Raw genomic sequence first — 26,304 nt, forward strand, 5'->3', positions numbered from 1 at the left:
AGGGGTGTTCCCACCTTTTCCCATGCCCTGACCTAATTGTTGATTCCCTTGTTCCAGGACTACCGCTTGTGTGGCTCTCCAGTTATTCAGATCAGGGACCTGCTGCCTGCCATAAAATCAGGTGGATCTGCAATCCTGCTGGCTACAAAGCATGCAGGGCAGTGGGGAGGCTGGGTGTGGAGGGCTGTAACCTGTGTCCAGAGAAAACGTGGGCTTAAACCAGCATAAACTGACTGTGAATCCGGTTGCCCTGTACATGTGAAAACACAGGGTAAATTGTGCAACTGTTGTGATCACTTAAAGCGACCGGCAGAATGTGTTTCTATTCTCAATATCCTATTTTGGGGCTTCTTCACCTGGTACATGGAGCTGTGCCTGGAATTTGTTTCCCCTGAGGTTACAGTTGACTTGTGTTTACCAAAAATAAAGTGGTAAAGCTTGGAAACAAGCATTTTTGTTCTGATTTGTTTATGGTTAATGCACTGAGACTTTGCTTCCCTCTGAAAGGAGTTAATGAAATTTAAAAATAAGTGGAGATAGCTTTTTTTAGGATTGCAGCTGCTTTTCTGCTTTGTGTTGCATATAGCATATCTTTTTCTAAAAATATCCCAGAAAAAGCTGCTTCGGTGAGCTTCCATATGTGGGTCTGTATCACTACCAAAATATTCAGGTGAGCAAAGCTAAATGAGCACAGTTGGTCCCAAATGCTCTGCTCGCTGGTGCTCAGTCTCATCTGCATGGTGGGCACGAAGCAAGCGAGGATGAGGATGGCTGCATTGTCTTCAATACCTCTGTGGGAAAAGGGCTTGTTGACTTTGTCTTGTTGAGGATAAGCAACACAAGTTTTGAAAATGAGGGCTACGTACAGGAAGGAATGCTTTAAAGGGGGTGTGTGTGTCTTAAATACCTCCTAGTTCAAAGAAAGGCTTTTGTGAAATGCTTTTGAGACATAATCCATCCACTTACACCAGGGTTAATGGTACAGTGGCATACTGGGTACTTGGCAGTGCTCTGCTAGTCCAAGACAAGCTCTTCTGAAGCTGGTAAAATAGTTATGGCTTATTGTGGCATATGTAAGCCTGCAGGTTTGATGATTGCTATGCAGCACGTAGAGAGGATCTCAAGTGTTACGTTGTGCTCTCCAGCTGGGGCATCTGCTTGAAAGCAATAGGAAGCTGCAGTGGTGCCTGATATCCAGTGGGCACAATGTTAGGGTCCTCTCACTTTTAAGGACACCTAATCTGGTGTTTAATTTACTAGCCTGCTTGAGGCCTGCTGCCAAGGCTCCAACTGTTGCGTAATGTTACACAGGAGGAATCGCTGGCAGTTCTAAAGCTGGCTATCATTCCAGATCACTCCCACACAAAGGAAATTGTAGCATATATGTAATTCTGAGGCTTTTTGTGCCGCTCTCAGCACAATCTAAAATTAAAAAAATAACTAGGAAAACTAGAAAGAGTTTGCCTGCTTAGTCTGTAGCCCCTCTGCTTGTAGCAGCTTCGTCTGCAGAGTCTTGCATGTGGAAGAGAATCCAGACAGTGACAGGTAAGAACAAAAGCCTCACAAAGAAGCAACGCCTCAATCGTTTTTTAAAATTCTAAGCATTAAAATTGCAAGTATTTTATAAAAAAAGAATCCTCTTTTGGCTCAAACTGTTCTTTCATGTTCTGTAAACTTCGTGATTCCTAGAAAAAGCAAGACCCTTAATATTCAGACATCACAGGGCATCATAAGATTTTCCCCTCATTTCCATGCATGCCTGTTCTGTACCCATTTTCCTGTCAGTCTGATTCGTAATGTTCAAAAACATTCACTGCATATTTCCTTCTTCCCCACAGCAACAGCCCGAGTCTGAGACTGTTCATCTGTTCATCCCAGCCTTGGCAGTTGGAGCTATTATTGGCAAGCAGGGACAGCACATCAAACAGCTTTCTCGTTTTGCAGGCGCATCTATTAAGGTATTATTACACTGACTAACTTTCTGTCTATTCTACATGACACTTTCAGCAAGTTTGCACAAGCCATGTTTTCGTGAATGTCCTCCCCCACTCCGTGCTTAGAATGCGATGTGATAAATGGTACATTTGTTTATAAATCATCTTTTAATCTTCCTTGAGACAAGATAATTAGAAGCATGTTTTCAAACGTCTCCTGAGGTGTGAAATATAAGCTACAGAGAAAACTACTTTGGTGGTCTCGATTTCTTAGAAACGGGCTTAAGTCTTAATGATGCAGTGCTTAAAGGCTTTCTTCTTACTTTTGGTAAAGTGAAAATTGGTGAGGTAAATTCCCCTTCTAAAAACAGCAGCACAGGTGAAGTCTGTTCCAGATTGATTGGTCTGGGCTGTCAAGCTTAGATGGCTCCATGCTAAAGTGTTCGTGTTTGGAGACCATGGGTGATTTCAAAGCTCCTGGGTCCAGTCTGTTCTTTAACATCATTTGCGTGTTGACCACCTCAGTGTAGCTAAGAACAAGATGATCTGCAGAGGTTGACCTAACGGAAGCGTAAATTTGAATTTTAGTCCAATTGGTGAAATCTTTCTTGTCTGCGTATGGGGTTAGTGCCAGTTGCAGGAAGGTCTTGGGTTTCTGCTACTAATGCCATTGTAACTAAAAGTATCGCCTCTACATGCTTGTAAATAGCCAGTTCTGCTATTCTGTGCTGTAAAGATAATGTTTTGGCCTAAGTTAAGCAAGAAAGTGTAAAAAAAAAATAAAAAATAGTGTGTAGCTTTTATGTGCTGTTAGATTGGCATTTTCCTGCACAGATGAAGCAGTTTTCTCCGCAATTCTCTTTTTGCTTGGGAGATGTGGCGTGTTTAGTGAGTGCTATGGCAGGGATCTGCCAAAGGTCAGGGGCAGAGGAGCTGGCTATGCTGAGTTGATCTTGGTGAAGCCAGTAAGGCTGGGCTTGGCTTGGAAGGTGTTCATCTAAGCATGCAGAGCAAAATAATTGGGGAACCCTGATGAATGAGTCTTGCGTGTGGTTTGCCAAATGCCGCTCCATTTACTGGCCAGCCAACCAACTGGCTCACTGCCCGATTACATCCCTTATTGAGCAGTACATTAAATAGTTGTTATACTACCCAGATGGTTTACATTAGTAGAACACTGATGACCATATTTTTTGGTGGAAATGGAATGGAAGAAAGTGAGAGATGTTGATTTTTTTCTTTATCAAATCTGTCTTGCATGAAGGTGTGATGTATCACATGTATTTCCTCTTTCTCCATTCCCATAGTTTGTATCTAAAGATTATGTAGTATATGGAAGGTACTGCTATGTGGAGAGAGAAATGTGAAATAACCAGGTCCTCCAAGAACCCTCCAAACTAGTTCTTCAGTAGGGTATTGGAAGACAGTTTAGTGGAAAGGGAGTTTCCCGTGTTTCTCACGCATCTGGCTAACGGGCCTCAGGCTTCCTCTACTGGCTGGCACCCCTCTACCCAATGCATTTAACATATCTGTATTAATCAAAATTCAGTTACAAGTTTGTTAAAGTTCTGATCTTTTGTTCCTTCAGTAGGAATAAAATAAAAATTTTTGTGGAAACAGGATTAAATCTTACCCTGTATCTGTACAGTTCTGTTATGCTTGTTAAATTGGGGAGTTGCACGTATGCTTATCAATTAAAATAAAAATGCAACTTTATCTGTAATTTGACAGAACAATATGGAGCAGCACGCTTGCTTCTGTGTGGAAGTGTTAAGTTACTACTAACTGTCATACTTAAGCAAAACTTCTGAAATTTCCTTGTGTTGACCACCTGCCCTTTATTGTAACTTCTGAGCAAAATATTAAATTGTGAATGATCAAGGAATCTGTGCTTTTACCTAAGAGTTGGAGAGAGCGGTACATCAGTAACTTCTAACTTGCCAAACTGCAGTAATTGCACTTTGTGGAGGAAATAAGTCTTTGTGCATGACACACTGAACTTGTTTTCATTGGTAACAATCTACAGCACAACTCAAAACACTTAACATCCCCATGCATCGTCTTTGTGCTTGTGCTGAGCTTTTGTAGATCTGATGAAACTTCTTAGCCGCAATATAAAGCTAAATAAACTGCAGGTGCACAGGGGTTCTGCATAAGGCTGCAGTGTCCAGCCAGACACTTCAGAGGTGCACGTGGCTGTTGATGAGCTCAGGTTGTGTCCCTGGGCTGAGGTTCATTGCTTGGTAGTGCAGGCTTGGCATGGGGCTCCAGCAGACTGAATTATTCAGCAAAGGAGCCAGGCAGAGATTTTGGGGCTGTCTGCCCACCCTAAACTACGGTGCTAGGACGAGTTGGGAACCATTGGCATCTCCTTGGTTATAAATTATTCCCAGAGCAGCTCTTCCTGCCTCTGAAGGAGTTGGGATGAGCGTTATAGGTTTTGGGTGCATGAAGTTGTCAGCTTGTGACTTGGTATATGGAAAACTAGTTGTTTTCTGGTTAGGAATGTAAAACTGTTTCTCTTAGCAGTTAAAAATTCACCACTTGGATACTTTTTGTATGTATATAACTTCTCCTTTCAAGAGCAGACAGACAAAATTAACACTTAAGTCTTAGGTTGCTCCTTCAGACGTTGCAATGTTAGTCTGTACATGTTTCTTTCACATCCCTTAACCCGTGTTTTACTCCAGCTGCTGAGAACAGGACATTCTAAGGTAAAAGCAAAGCAAGAAATGTCCCAGAACGTTTAAACACGTGTAAGATGTAATGAAGGCTTGATGAAAAATATTCTTCCTAAAATTTCAGTACGGGCGCTGGTGTTCGCTAAGAAAATGTGAGGGGCCTGAGAGGCAAACTATACTGCCCGTTTTACGTGAATGGCAATTATCAGGCTGAGGTCTGTTCAGTCAGCTACCTCCAAGTGTGCCTTGAAATGTTGCCCCTCTAAAATCTTGTGTTACAAAGAATGAATGGATTTAGTCTGTGCTTGCCCTTACCACAGCATCATGTCATATAAAAGTACCGCTGTAAAATGAATGTGTATTTTTAGATATAGCCAATTGGAATGCAGAAATTGTATGAAAAATAAATATGCAAACCAGATAACTAGTATGTAATGTCTTCTCCATCTTAGGGTACAATATGAATAATTATATAAACTTTGGTTAGCAAAATTCTTTAGTAAAAATGATGCATGGTGACTGGTAATTTGTCTGAAATAAACTACAGCTGTTAAATATGAATAACATCCCTATGCCAACAGCTAAGATGAAATCCTGTAGTGTTTAATATATTGCCCATTCAACAGCAGCTATGTAACACTAGATGCAACAATGGAAATGTCAGTTGTGATAAACAAAAGATTCATCCAGAATGTCAGAGGCTAGTTTGAATTATTTAATGCCACTGGAGTCTGAGAACAACACCCACAGAAATCTTACTTTTGTGGTGACATGAACTGCTAAAGACCCTACAGGCGTCTCTGTCTCAGCTCTGGTGGAGCTTAATTTTTATTTGGGTCACAAATAAATGTCTGTAGATACAAACCCCTTGGAAACTGCGAATTCATTGTCCGGTATAGAGGAATGTTTTGGATCTGATTAGTTACAACAGTAAAGTGATCTTCTGTTCTCAGGGGGACGGACGCAAACTTTTGCTAATGAGCAAAACTTGTTCGAAAGACTGTTTAAGTTAGTGGGCAGGGATGAGAATCTCGGTCTATTAACCATACTTGTCTTTTTGAAGGCTATATGTCTTACATCACTCATAGCCACATGAAAATGGCTTGTGGGATTTTGCCATATGTGGATGAGTAGCTATGCCTTTAATTTTCAGAAGTAAATTTGCTTATGGTTTAGCCAATTTCTCCATATTTCATTATAGCTAATTAATGCACTTCAAAGAGAACAAACCCATCATGACTGAAGTGTAATGCTGCTGCTGTAACGAATAATTTTTCACTCTTGAACAGAATGTGAGACTGAAATGGGGAGGAGGTGGCTTTAAACTATACCTTCAAAAGACAGCCACCAAAAGCTATGTTTATCCATTCCAGATTGCCCCTGCTGAAGGACCAGATGCCAAGCTGAGAATGGTTATCATCACTGGACCTCCAGAAGCTCAGTTCAAGGTACAACATACAAAAACTTGTGAGTCTGTAGCGGCCTTTGGACTCTAAGGGACAATATTGAAAACAAAACACTTGGTTCCAAGCAACATTTTATTGAGAATTTCAGTAAACACTTGATTTTTGCTTCCCTTTTGCCAAAAGGTATTACAGTACCCTCAGAGGCCATGTTCTGGTCACCTGAATACTGGTGGGAGTTTCATGCAAGTTAGAATCAAGTCTAGCATGAAAATATGGCCATATTACAGTCCTAATTTTCCCTTTTATCTACAAGCACAATAGTTCAGTCTTTCTAGCCTGTCTTAATACACACAATGGTCTAGTGTGTTTAATTGAAATAAAGGTGATGAGATGAGAGACTGAGTCTTTCCAGGTTACTGTTGTGTGCCAAATGGAAAATGCTTTTTGGGTAGCTCTACAGATAAAGACTTCTAATTGCATTTCCACTACAACTACAAGGAGATACTCAAACTGATCATCCCATTTGTGTCCCAACGGAGTTCTGGAGTGGCCTTCGGCCTTAAGTGCCAAGGGATAAATCTAGTTAGCCCAAAAGGAGGTGACCACTTCAGGAGCGATGCAGACAGCTCAGTGCAGCAGCCTGGTCTCATCACAGATGAGGCCCGCAGCAGGTAGAAAGTCACTTGAGAGTTCATGTCCTGGCATCTTTCTCTTGCCCGTTCTCGTTTTTGTCTTTATTTTTGCTTCAGGGCATCTTGCAAGGAGGTGCACAAACTTCAGGCATATCTAGAATCAGTTTCATTAATGCCTTTAGGAGCTTTGGAGAAGTATCAGGGCAGGTATTTCGCAGACTCTTAGGTATTTGGTATTAGGCTTTGGTATTGGCAAACTAGATACATTTAGGATTACTACTCAGTTACCATATATGTTTGAGAAGTTATTGAAAGCAAAGCATAATTTAGAAGATCTGCCTCCTTGAGGTTTTCTATATGTATGTGGGCTTGGCCACATGGCATGTTCCACTTATGGGGTGCTCTTATGTTCTGGGATCAGTACAAGGTCAGATTCTGGCTACATTTTTCTTTCTATGAGAGATCAGTGAGCTTACCCTCAAGCAGTAGCAGGCCAAAGTAGATTTGGGCATCTCTTATTCTGACTTTTGAGGTAGGCAAAGGCTTGTCCTCAGGCCTCCTCCCTGAGATAAACTTGGAAGTCCCACAGAGTTCTTTTGCTAGATCTTCTCCCCAACCTGGATCACACAAGGAGGAAAGTATCTCTTTTCTGCACCCCATATCTTGGGTAAAACAACATCAGTCAGTCACTTCTTTGCACTTGGGCTTCTGCTTGCAAAGAGGGATCAATGTACTTGTATGCTGGCCTTATGAGTAGAGGGGTTATCCGTTGGGGCTTCCTTCAGCTCCAGCCCTCATAGTCTTTTACTACTCTGAGCAAGGCCCTCTTGACTGAGATGGGCAGAGGCAGAGTTCAGTCCTTTCTTTTATCTCCACTGTTAACCTGAAGCATGCCTTAGAGTCAGGGCCAAGCTTCATTAATGCTGTCCTTAAGCTCTGTTTAAGAAGTCTTCTCTATCTTTGAGCATAGGCTATTGCTTGTTAGGCACCCAGAATGTAATCTGGGTGCACAACAACTTGAAGAGGGAATAGCTATTGCTCAGATGAGTTACCAGCTCTTGGAGAGGCGGCATCATCCCAGAGCCTGTGAGTTTGGCATCCTTTCCCTACTACATTGTGTTCTGTTGTCTGTGATTCATGTCTGTGGTAGCTGCAGTGGCTGCACCCCTTTCTTCCTCAGCTGCAGTAGCCTGAGGATGTTGTGGTATGCAGGGCTATTTATTAGCAAGGCAACAGGAAGAGAATATGCCACTGTTTACAGCCTCTGCTGCAGTGCTCTCTAGAGTTTAGGCATACCTGTGACACCAATATTCAGAGATGATCATGTTGCCTTGGATGTGGGACACGTGGAAGCGAAGAGGAATCTAGTGTAGACAACGTATTTCAGCCACTATTTTACTGTGAAGGAGCTGCAGCCCAGTTAGGTTGTTTCCTTTCCTTAAAGTCTTTTCCAAGAGCTGAAAAGAAAGATTTGGCATGTTCGAAATATATCTACTATCCTTTAAAAAGTCAACATCCCACCTTGCTTTATAATTCAGCAGTAATTTATGCTGTTTTCCTGTAGTACCTCTCCCACTGAGCCCTGCAGCCTGTGCAGGTTGTCAAGGTTATGTACATGAAAAGCACTGCGATTGAAATAAAAAGGGCTATGCTGGCTACGGTCTGTCTCTAACAAATTTGGTAGTAGTTTCAAAATCTCCAGTTCAAGATGATGGCTGGAAGTAGTATTTTATCTGCTCTTGGCAAACTCTTCTGAAGTTTTTCCTGGAGCAGGAATCTCTGAATCTAGGGGCTGTTGATGGTGCCAGAACGTGGTGGTTGTAATGAGTTTTTGCATGGCTTTCTTGTGTAGTCCTGTCTCACTGGAAAGATGATAGTTTTTGTCCTCTGTGACAGGGTCCCATGACCTACAGTATCCCATCTTGGTCAAAGCTATGTGCTACAGATTTTTCCATAGTCTTCATGTGGAGTCTGACTCAGCCCAAATGCTGAGTACTTTCCAAGGTCACAAAATGTCTTTCATCCTACACATTCCAGCGTAGCATGACCTTGAGTAGGTTTCTAGGACATGGGCTAGAAATAAGACAGAATAAGCTGCCATTATTTAAAATAATTCACATCATGCAATCTTTTTGGACTTTTCATATTCCATTGCAGTGGTGGCCTGCAAGAAGGTTGGATTTAGCATGTATGTGGTGAACAGGACTGGTGAGTGTGATTTCAAGAAGGTGATAAATCTGAACAGGAAAGGTTTTGTGGTGCTAGGTTTATGGTCTTTACAGAGTATCTCTTTCAGTATCTCAATAGAAATGTTCTTTTGATGCCTCTAGGAGATGCAGAGTAGAAGATCTGGTTACTATTTCTTAAGAATTCACTGATGAATGGGAGGGAAAACAGAAATAAATGTGTTTAAAAATCAGCAAGATTCATGAGCTTAGTCTCAGTGGACTTTCTTCTTGCTACCTGGCACTTCCGTGTTCCCCAGTAAAGGGAACTGTGTGTTGGTCGGAGTAATACTGTTCCCATGGTGCTATTTAGATCTAGGCAGTTTGATTTTTCACTTTAGAAAACTGAGCAAGCTCAGATTCATTTTTAAACAATATATTGTAATAGATTGTAAAAGCAAGCTGTTTGCTCTGCAGTCTTTATCCCATGACTTGTTTGGGAGGGGTGGGGGTGTGGAGGTATTTTTTTTAGTTTAGCATCCTTAAATGAATGGGTTTCTGAGTCAATTAATTGTTCTGTGCTTCTGGGTGTAATAAAAAAATGCTTCAGACAGACCGTTCTTCTCTCCACCATGCTTTACCTCTACAGAGATGCAATAGTTTCTTTAAAAAGCAATATTTCTACTGAAAAGCAGAATAATAATGATCTCTCTTAAATTGCTCTATGATTCCCTGGTTTGTCATGTAATCTTTAAAGTTGGATGGAAGTGCTTCCTAGTTTGGTACAAAGAATTCTTTTAGAAAAATAGTTATTGTATTTATTAGGGAAAATGCCTTGTCAGGGTTGTGTACTGAGAATTCTCCTTTCTGTGGAATTTCCAAGTTAACTAGAATTCAATAAGCACATCCTGTAACTGAAAGCATTTTTGCAGGCTCAAGGGAGAATCTATGGAAAACTTAAAGAAGAAAATTTCTTTGGACCTAAAGAAGAAGTGAAACTTGAGGCTCATATAAAAGTGCCATCCTATGCTGCTGGTAGAGTTATTGGTAAAGGAGGCAAAACAGTAAGTAGCTGAAATGAAACATAACTGATCAACACTACAAGTTTTCTATTCTCTGTATATATGTAAAATGCTTAAACATTTAGCTAACTAACAGCTAGTCCTTTGAAGTTATGTTAAAGCAGGTGCTATTTTCTTAGTTGTACTTGTTAAGCTTTCCTTTCTTCTAGCGTGGAGTCAAGAGAAGTCTATCTCATATAATGATTTATTTCATCTAAATAAAACCTGAAACAAAAGAAATAGTTTAGCAAAAATCAATAGTCTCAGGCAGATCTGCAGGGCTTTCACTAGCAGAAATGTAGTTCTTCCATTTAGAATATGTTCCCACTCAAGACCTGCTTCTGTGAACCTTAGCTTATGCTAGATTTTGCCAAAAGATTTCACTGATCTCATTTTATTAAAATCAAATCCACTGTGTCCAAAGGTGGCATTTCTGGCCAAAACTGAGTAAAAGCATAATTTCTAAATAAGCAGTAGGAAATTAAGACATGTTCACACATCAATATTAAAAAAAAAAAAAGCAGCTTCAACCTGATGGTGTTTCTTAGGCTCAGTTTGTTGCATAAAGTAACATCACTGAGATTTTTCAATTCTGAAAAGGTGCTGGCACTCTAGTATTTTCATATGGCTGTAACTCAGGAGCCAGCTCATATTTGAAAATAAATGGTTCAGTCTTGGGTCTCCATCCTTGAGTGCAATGGGATCTTGATGTTAAGTGTCAGGAGGCAACGTGGCCTCTCTCATTATTTGCAGTGGTAAGAGGTTTAAGGACAAACATCTCTGAAAAGTTGTTAATCTAAAACATTTTTTATTAAACAATGCTATGCATTTCTTAAAAAATGCAAATAAATGGGACAAAGACTCTACCTCTAAACACTATGGAAGATGATAGGCTTCTGAGAATAATTTGGACACTTCTCATTGTTCTGTTTGGAGTTCTCCATCTTGTGGAGGTTTTCTAAGGAAAAATGTATAAATACTTTGACATTCTTTTTCTTCCCAGCATTATACTCTATATGAGTTTTCTGACCTTAAAACTTGTAAACTCAACTGTAAACACTGCGACATCTATTTGCATTTTTCAGTCATGTATTTAGCACCTTCTGCGTGTTGTACTTAGTCTTTAAAACACTTCTACAAACCTAGAGAATTGGTGCTAATTTATGTTAGAGACACAAGAGGCTCATCTGGCAAAGTGCACACTGCTGCACAAAGATCACAGAATCACAGAATGGTAGGGGTTGGAAGGGGCCTCTGGAGATCATCTTGTCCAACCCCCCTGCTTGAGCAGGCACACCTAGAGCAGGGGGCACAGGAATGCATCCAGGTGGGTTTTGAATGTTTCCAGGGAAGGAGAGTCCACAACCTCCCTGGGCAGCCTGTGCCACTGCTCTGTCACCCTCACAGGAAAGACCTTTTTTTTCCTCATATTTAAGTGGAACTTCCTGTGTTCCAGCTTGAGCCCATTGCCCCTTGTCCTGTCATTGGGCAAATGAAAGGTGCTTTCTGTTAGTGGGTTTCTTTTTTTTAAACATAACTTAGAGGATGATGTTTCTGTGGTCAGCAGTATCTTTGAGGCTTGGTGGGATATTTGGTTAAGATTTTCTGACTTCTGCTATCCATTTATAGGTAAATGAACTTCAAAACTTGACAAGCGCAGAAGTTGTAGTCCCTCGTGACCAGACACCTGATGAAAACGATCAGGTGGTTGTGAAAATAACTGGTCACTTCTATGCATGCCAGGTAGGAGGACTGGAATGAATGTCTAAATTACCTTGATGTTTCCATGGTCTGTCTTTTATATCCATGTGCAGAGCCAAGGGAAGGAAGACACTCATGATACAGAAAGCAGTGCTTGCCAGGCTCCTCTAATTGTCTTGCTGTGATAAACTTTCTTCATGCCTGTGGGAGAGATTTATAACAATACTGCATTTTTAGATATGTAGAACAATCTTCCTAAATTCTCCTACCAATATACGTAGGCTCTGGCACTGCTAAAACTTTCAAAGCAAAAGAAAACCCAAGTTGTGATCGGACAAAAATTCAGATGGAATGGAGATACAAGCTGTTTCATAGTACCTGGCAAAAGCTGCACGTATATATGTAACTTGTCCACATTGCCCAATCTGATTTAATATCATAAAGGATCACAACATTCCTTCCCTCACTTAGCTCTTAGTTCAGACCAATTCCTTTTGATACCTTGCTACAGGTGACTTGTAGTTCAGAAAGGAGATGGGGAAGGCTGGTAAGTCCTGTAAGCCTGACCTTCTGGATTCCCTGATATATAAAAAAAATTGTCTACTCTCTATTAGAACAGCGATTCTTATAAAACATTCATTTTACTCCTCTGGAGATACTTAAGTAGCCTGTTTAAGAGGGGTTTTCCTAAAGTTAACTAGTTAAAAGTAAGCAACAATCTTACTGTTGGTAGTTGTAAAAGCATGAGCACAGGAAGAAATTACAGATGTAAAAACTGACCATGTGGGTAGCTGTGGTAGGTGGAAGAAGAAGAAGAATTTAAATTGTACATCATGACCAACCCAAGTGTATTTAACTAATGAGTAATCTTGTCAGTACTGGGAATTTAGTTATTCCAGACCTTCTTAATCCCATTAGCGTCTAGTCAGTTGTAAACTGCAGGCGCTGTGGCATGGCATCATGATGGGTTGTTTCTTCTTTATCTCCTTCAGCTTGCTCAGAGAAAAATTCAGGAAATACTGGCTCAGGTAAGAAGGCAGCAGCAACAGCAAAAAACATTGCAAAGCGGACAGCCTCAGCCAAGACGAAAATAAAGGTTTAGGAAATGGCCCATCAGAGACAGATGCCAGACCAAAGACAGACTGTGCGACAGAGAGACGGGTGGTGAGCACCTGTTGAAGTTATATGCAGAAGATCCACCAAGCCAATCACCTGTTCGAGGACCAGGCAACCGTTGAACGCTGTCTCTGAGAATGTATTCTTTAGGCTCTCTCAAACTTTTGAAACCCAGCTTTAAAATAAGGACCCCTTCACTTCCCTTTTGTTCTATTCTCACAATTTAACATAAACTCGTTAGTCTTTTTTATTGTTCTTATTATTCCCCAACAATTTTAGAACTTGGTTTAATGAAGCTTTCTCTTCTGAGTTCACTGGTTTAAAAAAAAAAAAAGAAAAAAAAAGAAAAGAAAAAAAAGACAAAAAAAAGGCATTGCTCTTACAGGTCCAGTTGTAAAAGAAACAACACATTTGGAGGGTGGGATTGCGGGTGGGCAGGGATTAGAACAAGGGTATCGACAAGAGTTTAAGTGTTAGTCCCAACGTTGAAACAAGTGGCATTTTTTAAAAAGAATTTGGTTGCATTTTTACATAACACTGCCATGAATAACCTAAGGGAAGTGTTGAATGGTGTTGGCCAGGGCATAAAAAGATAAATATGCATTTTACTAAACTACCTCAGGCATTTAGTACCTCAATGAGAAATTGTTCCTTTTTTGCTTTTTTTTGGTATTTTGTATACTTTATAAAGCTAATAGTTCTTGAGCATTTTATTTTTTTAAAAAAAATTAAAATTTGATCAGCCACCAGCCAGGAGTACTACAGACTTATCGGGGAAAAAATATAGTAGAGCACTTCTAGCTGCTGGCTGATGGGAGTAAGGTGGGTAAAAAAACATAGCCTCAGATTTTCTGAGGGCTTCAACACCATCATTTGTTTAAAAAAAAAAATTCAGTGAATGTTCAAAAGATAGTGAATGATGCCAACATTCTGATAGCAGCAATGCCGTTTAGTTTTCTTTTAAGATGGGATGAAAAAGTTTGTGACGGTACTTTTTTGGGAACAGGACAAGGAAGTGATGGCAAGAGGCTGGGGTTGGGGGAAAAATTTAGAAGGCTGCAAGAGGCTGAATTTTTTTTTGTGCTACTTGATTGAATGCATGAACCCTTTGTGCCTTTGACCATCACTACCTAATAATGCTACATTTAACCATTTGCAGCCCATTTGGACTTTGCCATTTTGTTCAAAGAGCAAGCTTCATCTTCAGTTTGATAGAACACTTGATCTGCTAGAGTGTATTTGAGGCCATGGGGGTCTCTGCTGTCCGCAGATCACATCATACTGCTTTCAGTTACCACGATGGGGGAAGGTCAAACAGTGTTTGATCACATTGAAAGATAATGAAAGGCTAAGTTTACATATCCAGCCGCTGTTATGGGCCACACTAAGCCACTTTGAAGGTTTAAAAAACTATTACAAGGAGAAAAAAAAAGAAACCAACAACCTCTCTAGCCTGGCTTATAATAGATGCAGCAGGATTTATGCACGTTCTGCAACCAACCATTAGAGAAGAAAAAAAAATGTCAAAAGGCAGGGATAACAGGAAAGTTACCAAATTTTTTTAATTTCCGAATGTAATTTGAATGATGATTGTGGTAATAGTGACACATTCAAGTTTCTACAATAAACTTCAGTCTACCTCAGTTTAAGAAAAAAAAAATGTGGCAACACATGGTGCATAAAGACTGCTGTGTGTGTGTGTGTGCGCGTGCGCGCCTGTATGTGTGTGGTCGACAGAGCCATGCTATTACCTCTGAACCTTTTTTTGTGATGTTTTTTGTGCATGAGATGATCAGAATCACCATGCTGCACTGATTTGTGGGGCACAACGAGCAAAAACATTTGTTTCATCATTTTGTTATCTACCTCTTAGGTTCATGTTGAAATAGAGGCATTACTACATAGACTAGATAATTTTCCCAAAGATCATTGTTGTACAGATTAGATAATTTTGAAAATGGTCTGAAGTGTTTTTCCTGCATCTTTTCTTTACTAATTGGTTTAAAAACCACAAACTTATGTTGTAGTTTTAGCAAAGAAAAATGAGTTTCTTTTCCTTTTTTGACAGTGACCTTCATCTAGCCTTTAGCATAATTTTTTTCTTACAATGAATTTAAAATTACTGAAGTATGAAAAGTCATAGCATTTTGATTTTTGTCGAGGCTTAAGTCAGTCTGACGTTCCTTTCTTAACATTTGAGAAGGATTTGACTTCATTATTTTCCATAAAATTTAAGTTACAAATAGGCGCTGCATTTACATCTGCTGATTTAATACTGTCATCTCTCTTAAATTTCTAGACTTAGTATGGTAAATCATGTTTTTCTTTTCAATTGAGACTTGGTAATTTGGAGTATTTGGGAATAGCTAGAAAGTAAATACTGTAAATGATTTCAGTATCCACAAAGTATGGATCATTTTTCATCTGTAATGTGCCCCCCAATGCAGCTCCACTTGCCAGATGCCTCTGAATGGAATAAAGAGTTTAACTCCTATCATCAGATAAAGTTGTGTGGTGTTTTTTTAAACTAATGAGGCACACAGACTGTTCTAAGTATTTGTGCTGCTTTGATCAAGTTGGTTTTCTGTCCATAATAACTGGATAAGGACGAACAGTCACCCACAGGTATTCCATAGCTGCTAGGCCATCCAGCAGCCAGGTTACAATGTTTGCGCTACAAGCAGTGACTTCTGTGGCTTATAATTCATCTGCCTCCTACAACAATGCTCTCCAGTCTGTAGGACAACCTCTAGTTCATGGTTTCAGTCTTATGCAGATCATTTAGGCTGGTTTGCTGTGGAAAGGACGTGTATTCAACAGTCCTCACCCAGGGCAAACGTGAAGGAATCTTTAACAGGTTTGAAGCAAGATCTGCATTCCCATTCAACCTTTTTTTTTGGCTGCTTTTTACCTAGTTGTTACTTCCGTGCTGTCAGGGTGATGAAGCGGTGTAATGAGTGTGGCCCTAGAAGCTTGGATAGGCAGAACCAGCCACACTAGCAAGCAAATGTGACGGCAACCTGTATCTCACTGCTACTATTGCTACCCAGGTGCACACCACTTGCCAGTGAGGTGGTATTGCCTCTCCATCTAGATCCTTGTTAACATTATTTGGAATAGAAATGAGACTAGATGTTTAACTGAATGCTTTAGAGTGAGGGAAGGATTGGGAAATGAAGAAGCGTCATGAATAGTAAAATTCTGTATCTTTTAAAGGGGGCTGGAAAACCAAACCTATTTTCCAGACTCTCGTACCCTCCCACTTGTCTTCACAGCTCATTTACTGGGACCAACCACCAGAAAGAGGGAATTGAAGAAATGATGTCTGTAGAAGACACTGCATAGGGTATTGCGTTTCACAGGGAACTCTAAGCTCATTTTTCATGCCAATATTGAGCCTATCTTCTTGGACCTAGCATCCCTGCCATTTGAGCAATGTAAGATATTAAGCCTTCCTCTGTATCGCTGGTGCATTTTGTGACAGCTAAAGCCCTGACTGTTCTAAGCATTTGCTTAATCATGATGCTTTTATTTGCTTCTAACCTTCCACAGCTTTTATTCCTAAGCTGCAACTTCAAAGGCATGCGCTCTTTGTATTAGTTTCCATTAAATGAAGCATGTATGCTGTGCAGGACAGTGTGATTTTGACATGGTACTAGGGCATAGGATTTTTAGATTAACATGAAAAATTGTGGAGTAAGCACTCAAGCGGGCTGCAACACAGATGTTAGCTCAACTGATGAATGCAAACACTGCTTCATAATGAAGTTACTCAAATGCAGTGCAGGAAATCGGTGAAATGATGACCAAAGTTTTACCTTGACAACTTTCTCCTGTTCATCCCATCATCAAGAGACCCTGGACAGAGTCAAACCTGCACATACCTCTGTACAGATCTGTTGACTCACTGGACAAGATGCTCAGTACTTATTTCACACAGAAATCACCTGATTGGTAGGACTGAAACAATTCCCAAATGTTTTCCTTCCAAAAGGGGTTTAACATTGCAGAATACTGATCGGACTGCCTGTGCTAATTCCTAGGTCTCAGCTTTCAAGAGGGTCAGGCCAAAGGCTCACCAAGTTGGGCAGGTAACCTGGCCAGGGCATCATGGTAGTTTGGCAGAGATTATGACTGCTTCTGTTAAATGGGGGATGAAGATCTTTTCCTGGGCTGGCAGTTCTGATTATTTAAGTAGCAACCAGTGGATGTTCCATATAACTCCTTTTCACAATGTGCTTTCACAGTAAATTCAGTTATACTGTTTTCATTTATTTTACTGGGTTTTGTCTCCTCAGTTCATTTGACCTTTTTTTTGTCTCATCTTACAGACTGTTACAGCTGGAAAGAGGTAAGAGTCTGTTCAGGTGGAAGCTGTTCCCTATCTCTCAGTGTTCTTTTCTGGGTGCTCCTTTTGTTACTGTGCTCTTTGAGACAGAATACTATATGCAGTTCCGGCTACGCCATTATATGAACCCACATTTAGTAATATTTGCTGAATCTGCCTCTATTCATCTAGTGTTACTTTTCTGCAGCAGCAAAAGGCAAATGGTTTCAGGGAACGATTCAAAGTTATACCATGTCCCTCCTAGGAAGAAAGGCCTGATTTAGAGCCTATCACTCTGTACGACAGCCAAGGTTATCTTCCCCCATGCACATTACTTATTGCCAGGTTATCATGAAACATTCTAAAAATCTTTCTTTGCAGATTTACCATCACTACCTTTATTTTGTGGGCAAAGCTGCTTTATCTGCATAGTTTAACTACATTTAACAAATGCTCCTTGCTTAATTTGCAGAGCTATCTGCTGCCTTGTATCAAAGAGCAGGTGACTGAGGACTCTCTTCCTGGCAAAAGAGAGGCTAGACACAGCAAGAAAACATGACCGGGTTGAAATGAGGGAAAAGGTGTTTTTGTTTTTGTTTTTTTTGTAACAAACACCCACACAACCAAAACCCAAGGTCATGTTCTCTGATATTATGAACAGCAGCTGCTGTGCAGGAAAGAGGTGCAGACAGAACTTCAAGTAGTTTGTGGGGCTACAGGGGTAAAAGGTGATTGTTCTCAGTGTTCATGATGCATGGCAGAGCAAGCTTCTCCAGAAGGAAGAGATCCTAATCTAATGATGAAAGCCCTGTCCTGTAGTGGAGAAAAGCATCTTGGTTTACACAGACAAGTTCTGTTACTATCTTGAAGCTCTTCTAACTCATTATTAGACCATGCAGCAGTCAGACTAAGAACACACTGTGGAATGACTTACAAAAGTGCTGAACAGTCCAGTAGCAGCAAGCAATCCTCAATGACCAAGGGCTTCCTCTAGAACTACTTTCACCCACTTCAAAGGAGCTGAAGGTTTGCACTGCCACAGCGCGTTGCCTCAGTGTCCTTTTCCAGAAACTAGGTGAGAGGTAAACTAGGAGAGGGGCCCGCTGCACACTTAGAATGAGCTGAATGTTTTAACATTAAGACAAGGAATTTAAGCTCCTCAAGTTTTGGATTTTTTTATTATTATTAAAAACAGATTGACCTTGGCTGAAAAACTGACTTAACTCAAGACACATTTGTCACTGCTACTCTTGGCTTTTACGTGCTCAGTAACACCAACCTATTTCCTCCTTCAACTAGAACATGACTTGCTTCATTGTGACCAGAAACAAATGGCTTAATACAAGAAGCCTCATCTAAACTGTACTATTTCACATAGTTTTTCCTTGCAGCATTCAAGCCTTTTTTGCACTGCCACTACAGGCAGGTCTTTCAAAGATACTACAAAAAACAATTACTGTAGAGGCAGAACATGAATTTTAGGGTAAGTAGCTTAAGCAGCTGTCTTTGCCCCACTCTTCTCACTGCAAACTTCATTGAGACAGTGAGTCCCCCAGAAAGTTCCCTTATGATAGGACTCCTCCTTTAACTGTAAAATGTCAGACTTGATCTTAAGGGTCTTTTCCAACCTAAAAGATCCTATAATTCTGATCATTTTTGTAGCTTGGTCAGAACTTAACCTAGGCATATCCAATAAATATATTCTTTTGTACTGCAGTGACTGCTAAGTCAGTAATCAAGACTCTGTGTCTCAGATCTGTGAAGGCTCACTCATTTCTTTTTCCACTCAGCAGCTGCATTAAGTTGTCTCAAGATGATCACTGCTGTTAGGACTCAGTCCAAATATAAAGTCTTCTGGCAGTGACTGTGGAGTGATCTGTGCTAACTGGTCATCATAGGAACCGAGGGTCCATAGCTTCTCCAATTCATAAGTCTCTCGTGTCTCTGGCAGCATGAAATGCATCACTATGCCACCTGCACAGAAAAGAAATTCACAGTAAATTAACATGAACAATTTGTGCCCCTGGAGGGGGAAGAGTGCTTTGTAGTTCAAGTCTTCCACCCCCATTCTGGCTAGATACAACAGGTCACCTGATGGAGCTGTCTTCTCAGGTTGCTGATTCCAATTCTTAAACAGAGTTAGGAACTGGTCAGTCCTTCAAAAGTCACCAAGTCTACAGCCAGGAGAAGGAGAGGGACTATACTCTGGTTTAAATTAAAATGCTACCACAAGACTCCAGACCAAAGTAGTTATGACTTCTAGGGGACAGAAGGAAGTAAGCTGAAAGAAATTTTACTTGAAAGAGCCCCTTCCCTAAGCTTACAGATCTAAGAAAGCTGAAAGTCCATTCCCAACAACATTCAGCTACAGCCAAGTAATTTTCCTTTAGGTGTGTTGCTCACACTTCTCAGGTGGCTTTTTAAGGAAACAGATCCAAAGTTTGATGTAATAAGGTTTTTCTTACAAGTTTTCATTAATTCTGTGCAAACAATAGTAGAAAATATTAATTCCAGTGTACTTCTAATGCACTCTTTTCTAGTTATAACTGAAAACCAATTGAAAGTTAAGGGCATAACTATCAAAAGCATTGAAAGTAAAGTAACCAGGGCTTCACATCACTGGCTGCAGTGCTCCTCACCTGCCCATGCTCTTTTAAGCCAAAACACAGTTAGGAGGGTGAGATTCTAGAGCTAGCCGTGAAGGAGAAATGCTTTCTGAATGCAGTCTTTCATGTTTGTGTAGGAAGTTTCACACCTGTAGAATAAAGAATTAAACTCAGTTCTTAGCACTGAGGTTTTTACCCCATGTCATGCTATGATCTGGACAGTAGAAAAGTCTGTTCAAAAGTTCAGTACTAGGGCAGCATACAAGAAGCCCCTGCTCCCCCAGACAGGGATTATAAAGACCTGAGAAAACTGACTGCAGTAGCTTTTCTCTTTCTACTACTCTTTTCTTCAATTTATTAAGACCTGTTTTAGCCACTGAAGAGTAGCTTCTGCTTTCTTCTCAGTGCCAATGATCTTCGGTATCTCAATGAGTTCAAGCAACAACAACTGGAATTTTGAAACAGCAGAGTATTATCAACTCTCCACAGCAACCAGGGTTCAGTGAGATGCATCCTTCAGCATGTAGAACTTCATATTTGTCAGGTTCACAAATATTTACCAAAATCAATGCACAGCCAGTCATCTGTCTCTTTTCCTTCAATCTGAGTATGAGGATCACTTTCTTCTTTGTGATGCTTGTACTGAGAAAAAAAAGCAATGGCAGAAAATGAAAGACTTTGCATTTATTTAAAAGCACTCAAACCTAAGAGATAAGCGGGACTTTGCTGAGCAGTCTAGAGTTGTTTTAAATCTGAAATGGATTAGATTACTCAATGCTGGTTCTGGGGTCTGCACAAAAAAGTAATATACACTTGCAGCAGTGGAACATAACTACAGATTTCTCAATGGAATTCTAGTGCTCAGAATTCCCCTACAGTTATGAATGAATTTTACAGGTATCTTTTTTTCCCCTCAAGCTGAATACTGAATACAATTGCTTAGCATTAGTCTTTCTGTTATAGGTTCCCTGTAACTGCCATTACCACGAAGTTTTATTTCCTTTCAGATACCTTTCATTGTTGTTTTACACTGGCTAGTTAAGGATGCAGAAATGGAGACACCAAGTTTATCCTCTTCTGAGATTGGGGGGGGAACAGGTTTCAACCCATGTCATGAGGAAGGTATCCAAACAAGCCTCCTGCCTCTTGACAGCATGCTCGTACCACTCATTGCAAGGTGAAGGGAAAACACGACTTGCACACAGGTTTCCAAGCTACAGCACACTGAGAGTGGGGAGAGTGTAGCTGGACTGCGAAAGCTCAGCTAGGGCAAGGTAGTTAGCTCCCTATGCAACATGGTAGCTTTCATAGATGCCAGCTTGAGAGGCCCAGCTCTCCCCAACCAATACATAAAGCACCTAAGCACCCACCAGAGCTGAACAAATTTGACAGCTAGAGGCTTAAGTACTTTCTCTTTTGGATCTGGCCATAACCTACTCATTTCTTTACAAAAAGCATCACTAGAAAAAAGGGGGATGAAGTCGCCTGTGTCTTCACAGAGCTCCTTTATTCAAATCTCTATGTTATTTCTAGTTGAAGCAGCCAATCAAAAAAATATAGAAACCTTTTTCAATCTAAAAAAAACCAAACCAAACAATACTTATTTCAGCACAAGGCCACAAGGAAACTGAGAGTGAAACTGCATGGCTCTATCATGAAAGACAAAATACAAAGTAACAGGTTGTAACTGGCTAGCAAACAAGTCCTACTTCCCTGGGAAAGCATTCCCACAAAATGCAACTGGTCCTGGTTGCTCCCACACAATGCTAGCTGCCGGACAATGCCCCCAGTTTCCAAACCAGAATGGAGAACTTTCAAAACTTAATTCAGAACTAGTTCTACCTTCATTTCCTTAAGATAGCTGTGAGATATCCTCAAAAGCAGGTAACTGCCGAAGACTCTCTGCAAGTCTGCTTAGAATGCTAGAGCCCAGCACGCACTGCCATCACCTATGTAACAGAGGTTGGGAAGGCTGATCTCCACTACAAGCTTCCTTCAGCCTTGTCTTTAAAGGCTGTGCAATAGTGAACAGATTATAATAAAGCCAAGTGCAAGTTTCTTCCTCTAACATGAAACCAGATGGGAAGGGGTAAGCAGTAGTTGAGACTGTAATTTACAAACTACTGGAAGAAAAGTGGGAAGACCTCATGCTACACCTGAGCACCTGTGCAGTTCAGTGTAAGTAAATCATGGGTTACTTAGATTTTAGATACAGTAATAACATGGGTTAACATGTTTAGATACAGTAAAAACATGGGTTTTAGATACAGTAATAGTAAAGCTAGCCAGCTGCCTAGCAGCACTCCCAGGCACCTGATCTGCTTTACGTCTTAAGCTTCAGCTTACTTTTTGACCAGAAAATTTTCAATGCCAGGCAAGCTCAGCCACTCAAAAATACTTGGCCAGGCATCCCAGTTTCTCAGGATGCCCAGGAGGACATCACATCTCCCCTGAGGCTCTGCCCTGGCAAAAGAGCTGCCCTTGCAGCCAGTTGTGGCACAGGCACATTTTTGCAGGGTCGGTGGTATTTGCTCATCTCCTAGCCTGGGGAAGATGGAAAGCTGTTGATTTAAGACCAACAAGTTAAGCAAGTAATAGAGTACATACTAAGCATTTACTTTTAGTATATTCCAATCACACTAATACAACTTCTAGCTTGAGGCAAAACTTGAGTTTGCAAAGATGCATCAGTTCCTGCAGGGAACACACAAAACTCCCCATACCTATTCAGACAGGCACTGAAAAGCACTACTGTCTCCCCCTCTCTTCTTTCTCCCTTCAAGACTCACAGCTGAAACCAATGGGACTGGAGGGGACAAAGTAAAATCAAGAGCCAAAGGAAAAATGGGGTCAGTAAGGGAAAGAGTAGGCAAGCTACAGGTTAAAAGTTCAGACAGGTGATCGAGATGGGGGCTAGTCATATTCCTCACACTGTGCTTTGTAAGAGTCAGATGGCTCTTTTCTGGCTGTGAAGTTTCTCGCTCCCAAAGTCTGGTCCTTACTCCTAAGCTTTACCTATATTTTTATTCTGACCTCCATTTTTGTACCAAAAAAGCTCACACTGCCAAAACCAAACAGTGCAAGACTTCTCTGCAAGGATGGCAGCTGCTGCTGCTTCTCCCTTCCTTCTGTGCATGCACAGTATCATGACTATTAACTAGCAGTTTGCTTTAGTAAGTCCATGAGAGGATCCTGTGCCTCGTAACACCCCGTCTTTTTTCCAGCCTTACAATACACCCAAGAACCTGGAAGTTTTAGGCATTAGGGTTTGAGAACAGTCAGATTAAGCTATTTTGCATGAGTGGGATTAGCTATGAAGCTTGCTGGGTGGAAGACAAGGGTGGACACCAGTCATCATCACCATTTCACACCATTCTTCTATGCACCAAACTGTGCTAATGTCACCACTGTTATAAATACAGAAAGGTTTGTTTTTAAAATATATTCTCTACATTTTGAGTAGTGCTGCTAAAGGAAAAAAATACAGTTAGTTGCTAGATGTATTCAGGACTAAATAACAGAAGGATAATTAGTTTCATCTTGCCTGGTACATCCCTATACATGCAATCCTGGGGAAATTCCTTTCACAACATTTAAAACCCTTCTCCAAAAAACCAGCGAGTGCATCAGCAACTGTCTTACCATTTTCAGCATGTAATGCGCCATTGCATGGAGATGTCGTGTTGAAGATCCGCTCACAACTATAAAATAATTACAGTATCTCATTTCTGGAGGTAGCTGGATGACACAGATGTCTTTAGCATTTTCTTGCCTCAGCAGAGCTACAACAAGGTCAATGTTGAACTTTGGAAGAACAGTATCTGGAACGGACAGAAAAAATAGTGGCAATTTATCTTTTTAGTTGCAAAAATCAACCACTTAAGACATAAAATGGCAAAGAACTGAATCATAGCCTAAGTTAGGCACTCACTACGGACTTCAGTTTGATACTTGCAAGGCAACATGCACTAATAAATTTAAAAGTTTTTAAAGCTCCCAAAGTTGAGAGCTAAGCACTTTTATGGTAAATAACACTCTATCACTAAATATAGAGGTTAGCAAAAATCAAAAGTTTCTTTTAGGTAATGTACTTATTTCTTCTTGTTAGTAGTTAAGAGTCAATGCTATCATCAGATATTTGTCAATTAGGATGAATGAAACCGAAGTACTTCAACAGACATTATTAAACAACAGATAAAATTAAAAATATTTCAGAACAATGCTATTCAACAGGCCTGTGATAATACCTGGTGATGAAATTACTCTAAAACCTTAAGTAGATGAAATAAATATATTGAAAATGGAGTGGACATGATGCAGCATGAAGTTACGTTTTACCTTCACACTGAATAAAGGCACTTCTTTTTTTCCCTAGCCTGTTCTGCCACAGAGGATTAAGATATTGTAGGTAAAGCTTTAGTCCTTCAACAGTTTAAGCAAGCCAGTTTAGAAACTAGTAAATTAGTGCAACTACCTTCTGTTCACACCATGAAATCAGTTTATTTCTAATTTGCCCTAATTAGGTAGATGCAACTTGTGTGCATACTTAAGACATAATTTGAATCTGTCAGCAATGCGTGCCTGCCACTATAAAGTGAATGTTAGTGCAGACCAAGCATCAGCACAAAGCCAAGCTTTATATTTACCAATATAAAGAAAAAGCCAAACAAAAGAACAATAGCTACATATAATTATATGCATGAATGAGGATATGAAATTGGATCAGATCTCTGTAAATGAAAGCCTTTGAGCTTAGGGACTGAAGCACTCTTTCAACTTTTGCTGTGGTCACACATGCAGAAAATTAGCAGTGGCCACAGCTCCTCCAGATGCAGCGGTTACAAAAGTCAAATATTTGCCTGGTAGCCACATGTGAAGTCTCTAGTGCCTACTTAGAGAACGAATGGTCTAAACAACCCCAGGCACACTCTGCCACTCTGAACATCATGGTTAGATCCAGGCTAGAGAAGATTTGCAGAAGGGCTACAACAGCAAACGAGCTCTGTGCACAAAATGCTTATACCCGTAACCAGCCATCGTGCTACTAGAACTGTTAGCTGTACAGGGAAATTTCTTTGCAAGCATACATCAGAGAAACAGACATCCCACTCGGCACCGCTATCCTCACAGAAGTTCCTGTGTGTGGAACACACAGGCTTGGACTGTGCTGGCTATCAAGTCCCCACTTTACAGCAGGGCTGCGGTGGCGATGAGGGTTCAGCACAAGCACCGTGACCCCGAGGCCTGCGGCCTCAGACGAGGTAGGGGCGATCCCATCGCCCTGGTCACCCCCAGGATCCTCCCGTAGCTGCAGAACGAGACCCCGTCCGTCCGTCCGAGGCGGTAACCGCCTTCCCCAGCCGTTACATGTCGCTCAGGGCACTGCTTTACAGAGCTGGAGGGCACAGGGCAGAGCCGAGGGCCTTCGGGACAGCGGCCTCCCTGACGTGTCGCCTCAGGACCACGCCGGGGCCCGGCAGGCCTAGCACCGTATCTCGGGCGAAGGCCGCCGTACGCCGTGTGCCGACGCTTCCCGCCCGCCGAGCTGCCAAGTTCGAGGGCGCTGGAGCGGTGCGTTGCTAGCAGGGGAGAGCCTGCTCGGCGCGCACGCTCCCCGAGGGCACCTCCACAACGGTTAACCTTAAACACCGTGAGCGAACCAGACCGAGGTACCCAGCGGGAAGTCAGGAGGACCGCGGCCGGTGTCGCGCACCGAGAGGACCAGCCGCTCGGCGGGTCGCGGCCTTCCCGGACAGGCCGCCCTCCGCTGGGGCCTACCTGCCGCCCGGCGCCGCTCCGCCACCGCCCCCAGCGCCCCGGCTCCGCCGCCTGCCGCGCCCCGCGCCGCTACGCAGCCCCCACGGGACGCCCCGGGAGGGAGCAGCCGCGACCAGAGGGCGTCCCCCGCCGCGGCGGAGAAGGGCCACAACAGCCGGCACCCCGCCGACAACGCCCGCCACATGCCCGCCGCTCCGCTCCGCTCCCACACCGCCGCCCGCCCCGCCAAGCCGCCCAGCCATTGGCCGGCGGCAAAGACGCCCCTCTCACTCCACTGGCTCATCCTGCCGTCGATCGGGCGGTGCTGCGGAGCGCATGTGCAGTAGTCGTTTCGCTGAGGGAAGCGGGTTGAGGCGGCGGTTGGAGGCGCCGGCGCTGTGCGTCTTCCCTGAGGAGTCGGCTGCTGGGGCCGGCTGCTGCGGCCGTCGTGTTCCGTCCCCACACGGCCCCGCTGCCCTGTCGGGAGTCCCGGGGCGGGGGTTTGGTTGTGTTGATAGGAGCGTCGGGGCGAGCGGCGGCTGGGCCGCGCGATCCCCCTCCCCGCGTTGCGGGTCTCGTCAGGGTTCTCTGAGGGGTGTCGGGAGGCACGAGGCAGCGAAAGGGGAGGGGTCGAGGGGCAGGGACGGGACCCGCACCCGGTACCCGGCGCCCCGCTTTTGGGAAGCCTGAGAGGAGCAGACACGACGTGGACGCTGCCCTGTAAACCCTAGTCACGTATCCCAGTTCGAGCCTCGTGCCCCCTTTTAAAGCTATGGTTTTATCTAAAAAGCTGCAGCTGGTTTGAAACGAATCTGTTTTTCTTGGGGAAGTATATTTTATGCTTGTGTAATTCCCATATAGCCTTAATGGGCGCAGGGTAGTAGTCTTGCTGTGGAGGATGTTGCAAAGGCTTAAAAA

General features: G+C 42.1%; 2 protein-coding genes across 3 annotated transcripts in view; one reads left to right on the plus strand and one right to left on the minus strand.

The window, feature by feature from the left end:
- Positions 1-15,202, plus strand: part of IGF2BP3 (insulin like growth factor 2 mRNA binding protein 3) — a 115,516-nt gene extending 100,314 nt beyond the window's left edge. For both annotated transcript variants that reach the window (XM_064444434.1, XM_064444433.1), the window contains 5 exons: positions 1,839-1,958; positions 5,989-6,063; positions 9,751-9,882; positions 11,509-11,622; positions 12,573-15,202. In XM_064444434.1, the coding sequence (XP_064300504.1) occupies positions 1,839-1,958; positions 5,989-6,063; positions 9,751-9,882; positions 11,509-11,622; positions 12,573-12,674 (543 nt within the window). In that variant the 3' untranslated portion in view covers positions 12,675-15,202. The remainder of the gene's footprint in view (positions 1-1,838; positions 1,959-5,988; positions 6,064-9,750; positions 9,883-11,508; positions 11,623-12,572) is intronic.
- On the minus strand, positions 13,578-26,101 carry MALSU1 (mitochondrial assembly of ribosomal large subunit 1). The gene is made up of 4 exons (XM_064444436.1): positions 25,408-26,101; positions 23,272-23,450; positions 20,190-20,271; positions 13,578-18,997 (listed from the first exon to the last, which is right to left on the minus strand). The coding sequence occupies exons 1-4, from the start codon at positions 25,688-25,690 to the stop codon at positions 18,822-18,824; spliced, it is 720 nt and encodes a 239-aa protein (XP_064300506.1). The 5' UTR covers positions 25,691-26,101; the 3' UTR covers positions 13,578-18,821.
- Positions 26,102-26,304: the final 203 nt, after the last annotated feature.

This window comes from Phalacrocorax carbo, chromosome 2 (genome assembly GCF_963921805.1).
Source record: "Phalacrocorax carbo chromosome 2, bPhaCar2.1, whole genome shotgun sequence".
NCBI lineage: Eukaryota > Metazoa > Chordata > Aves > Suliformes > Phalacrocoracidae > Phalacrocorax > Phalacrocorax carbo.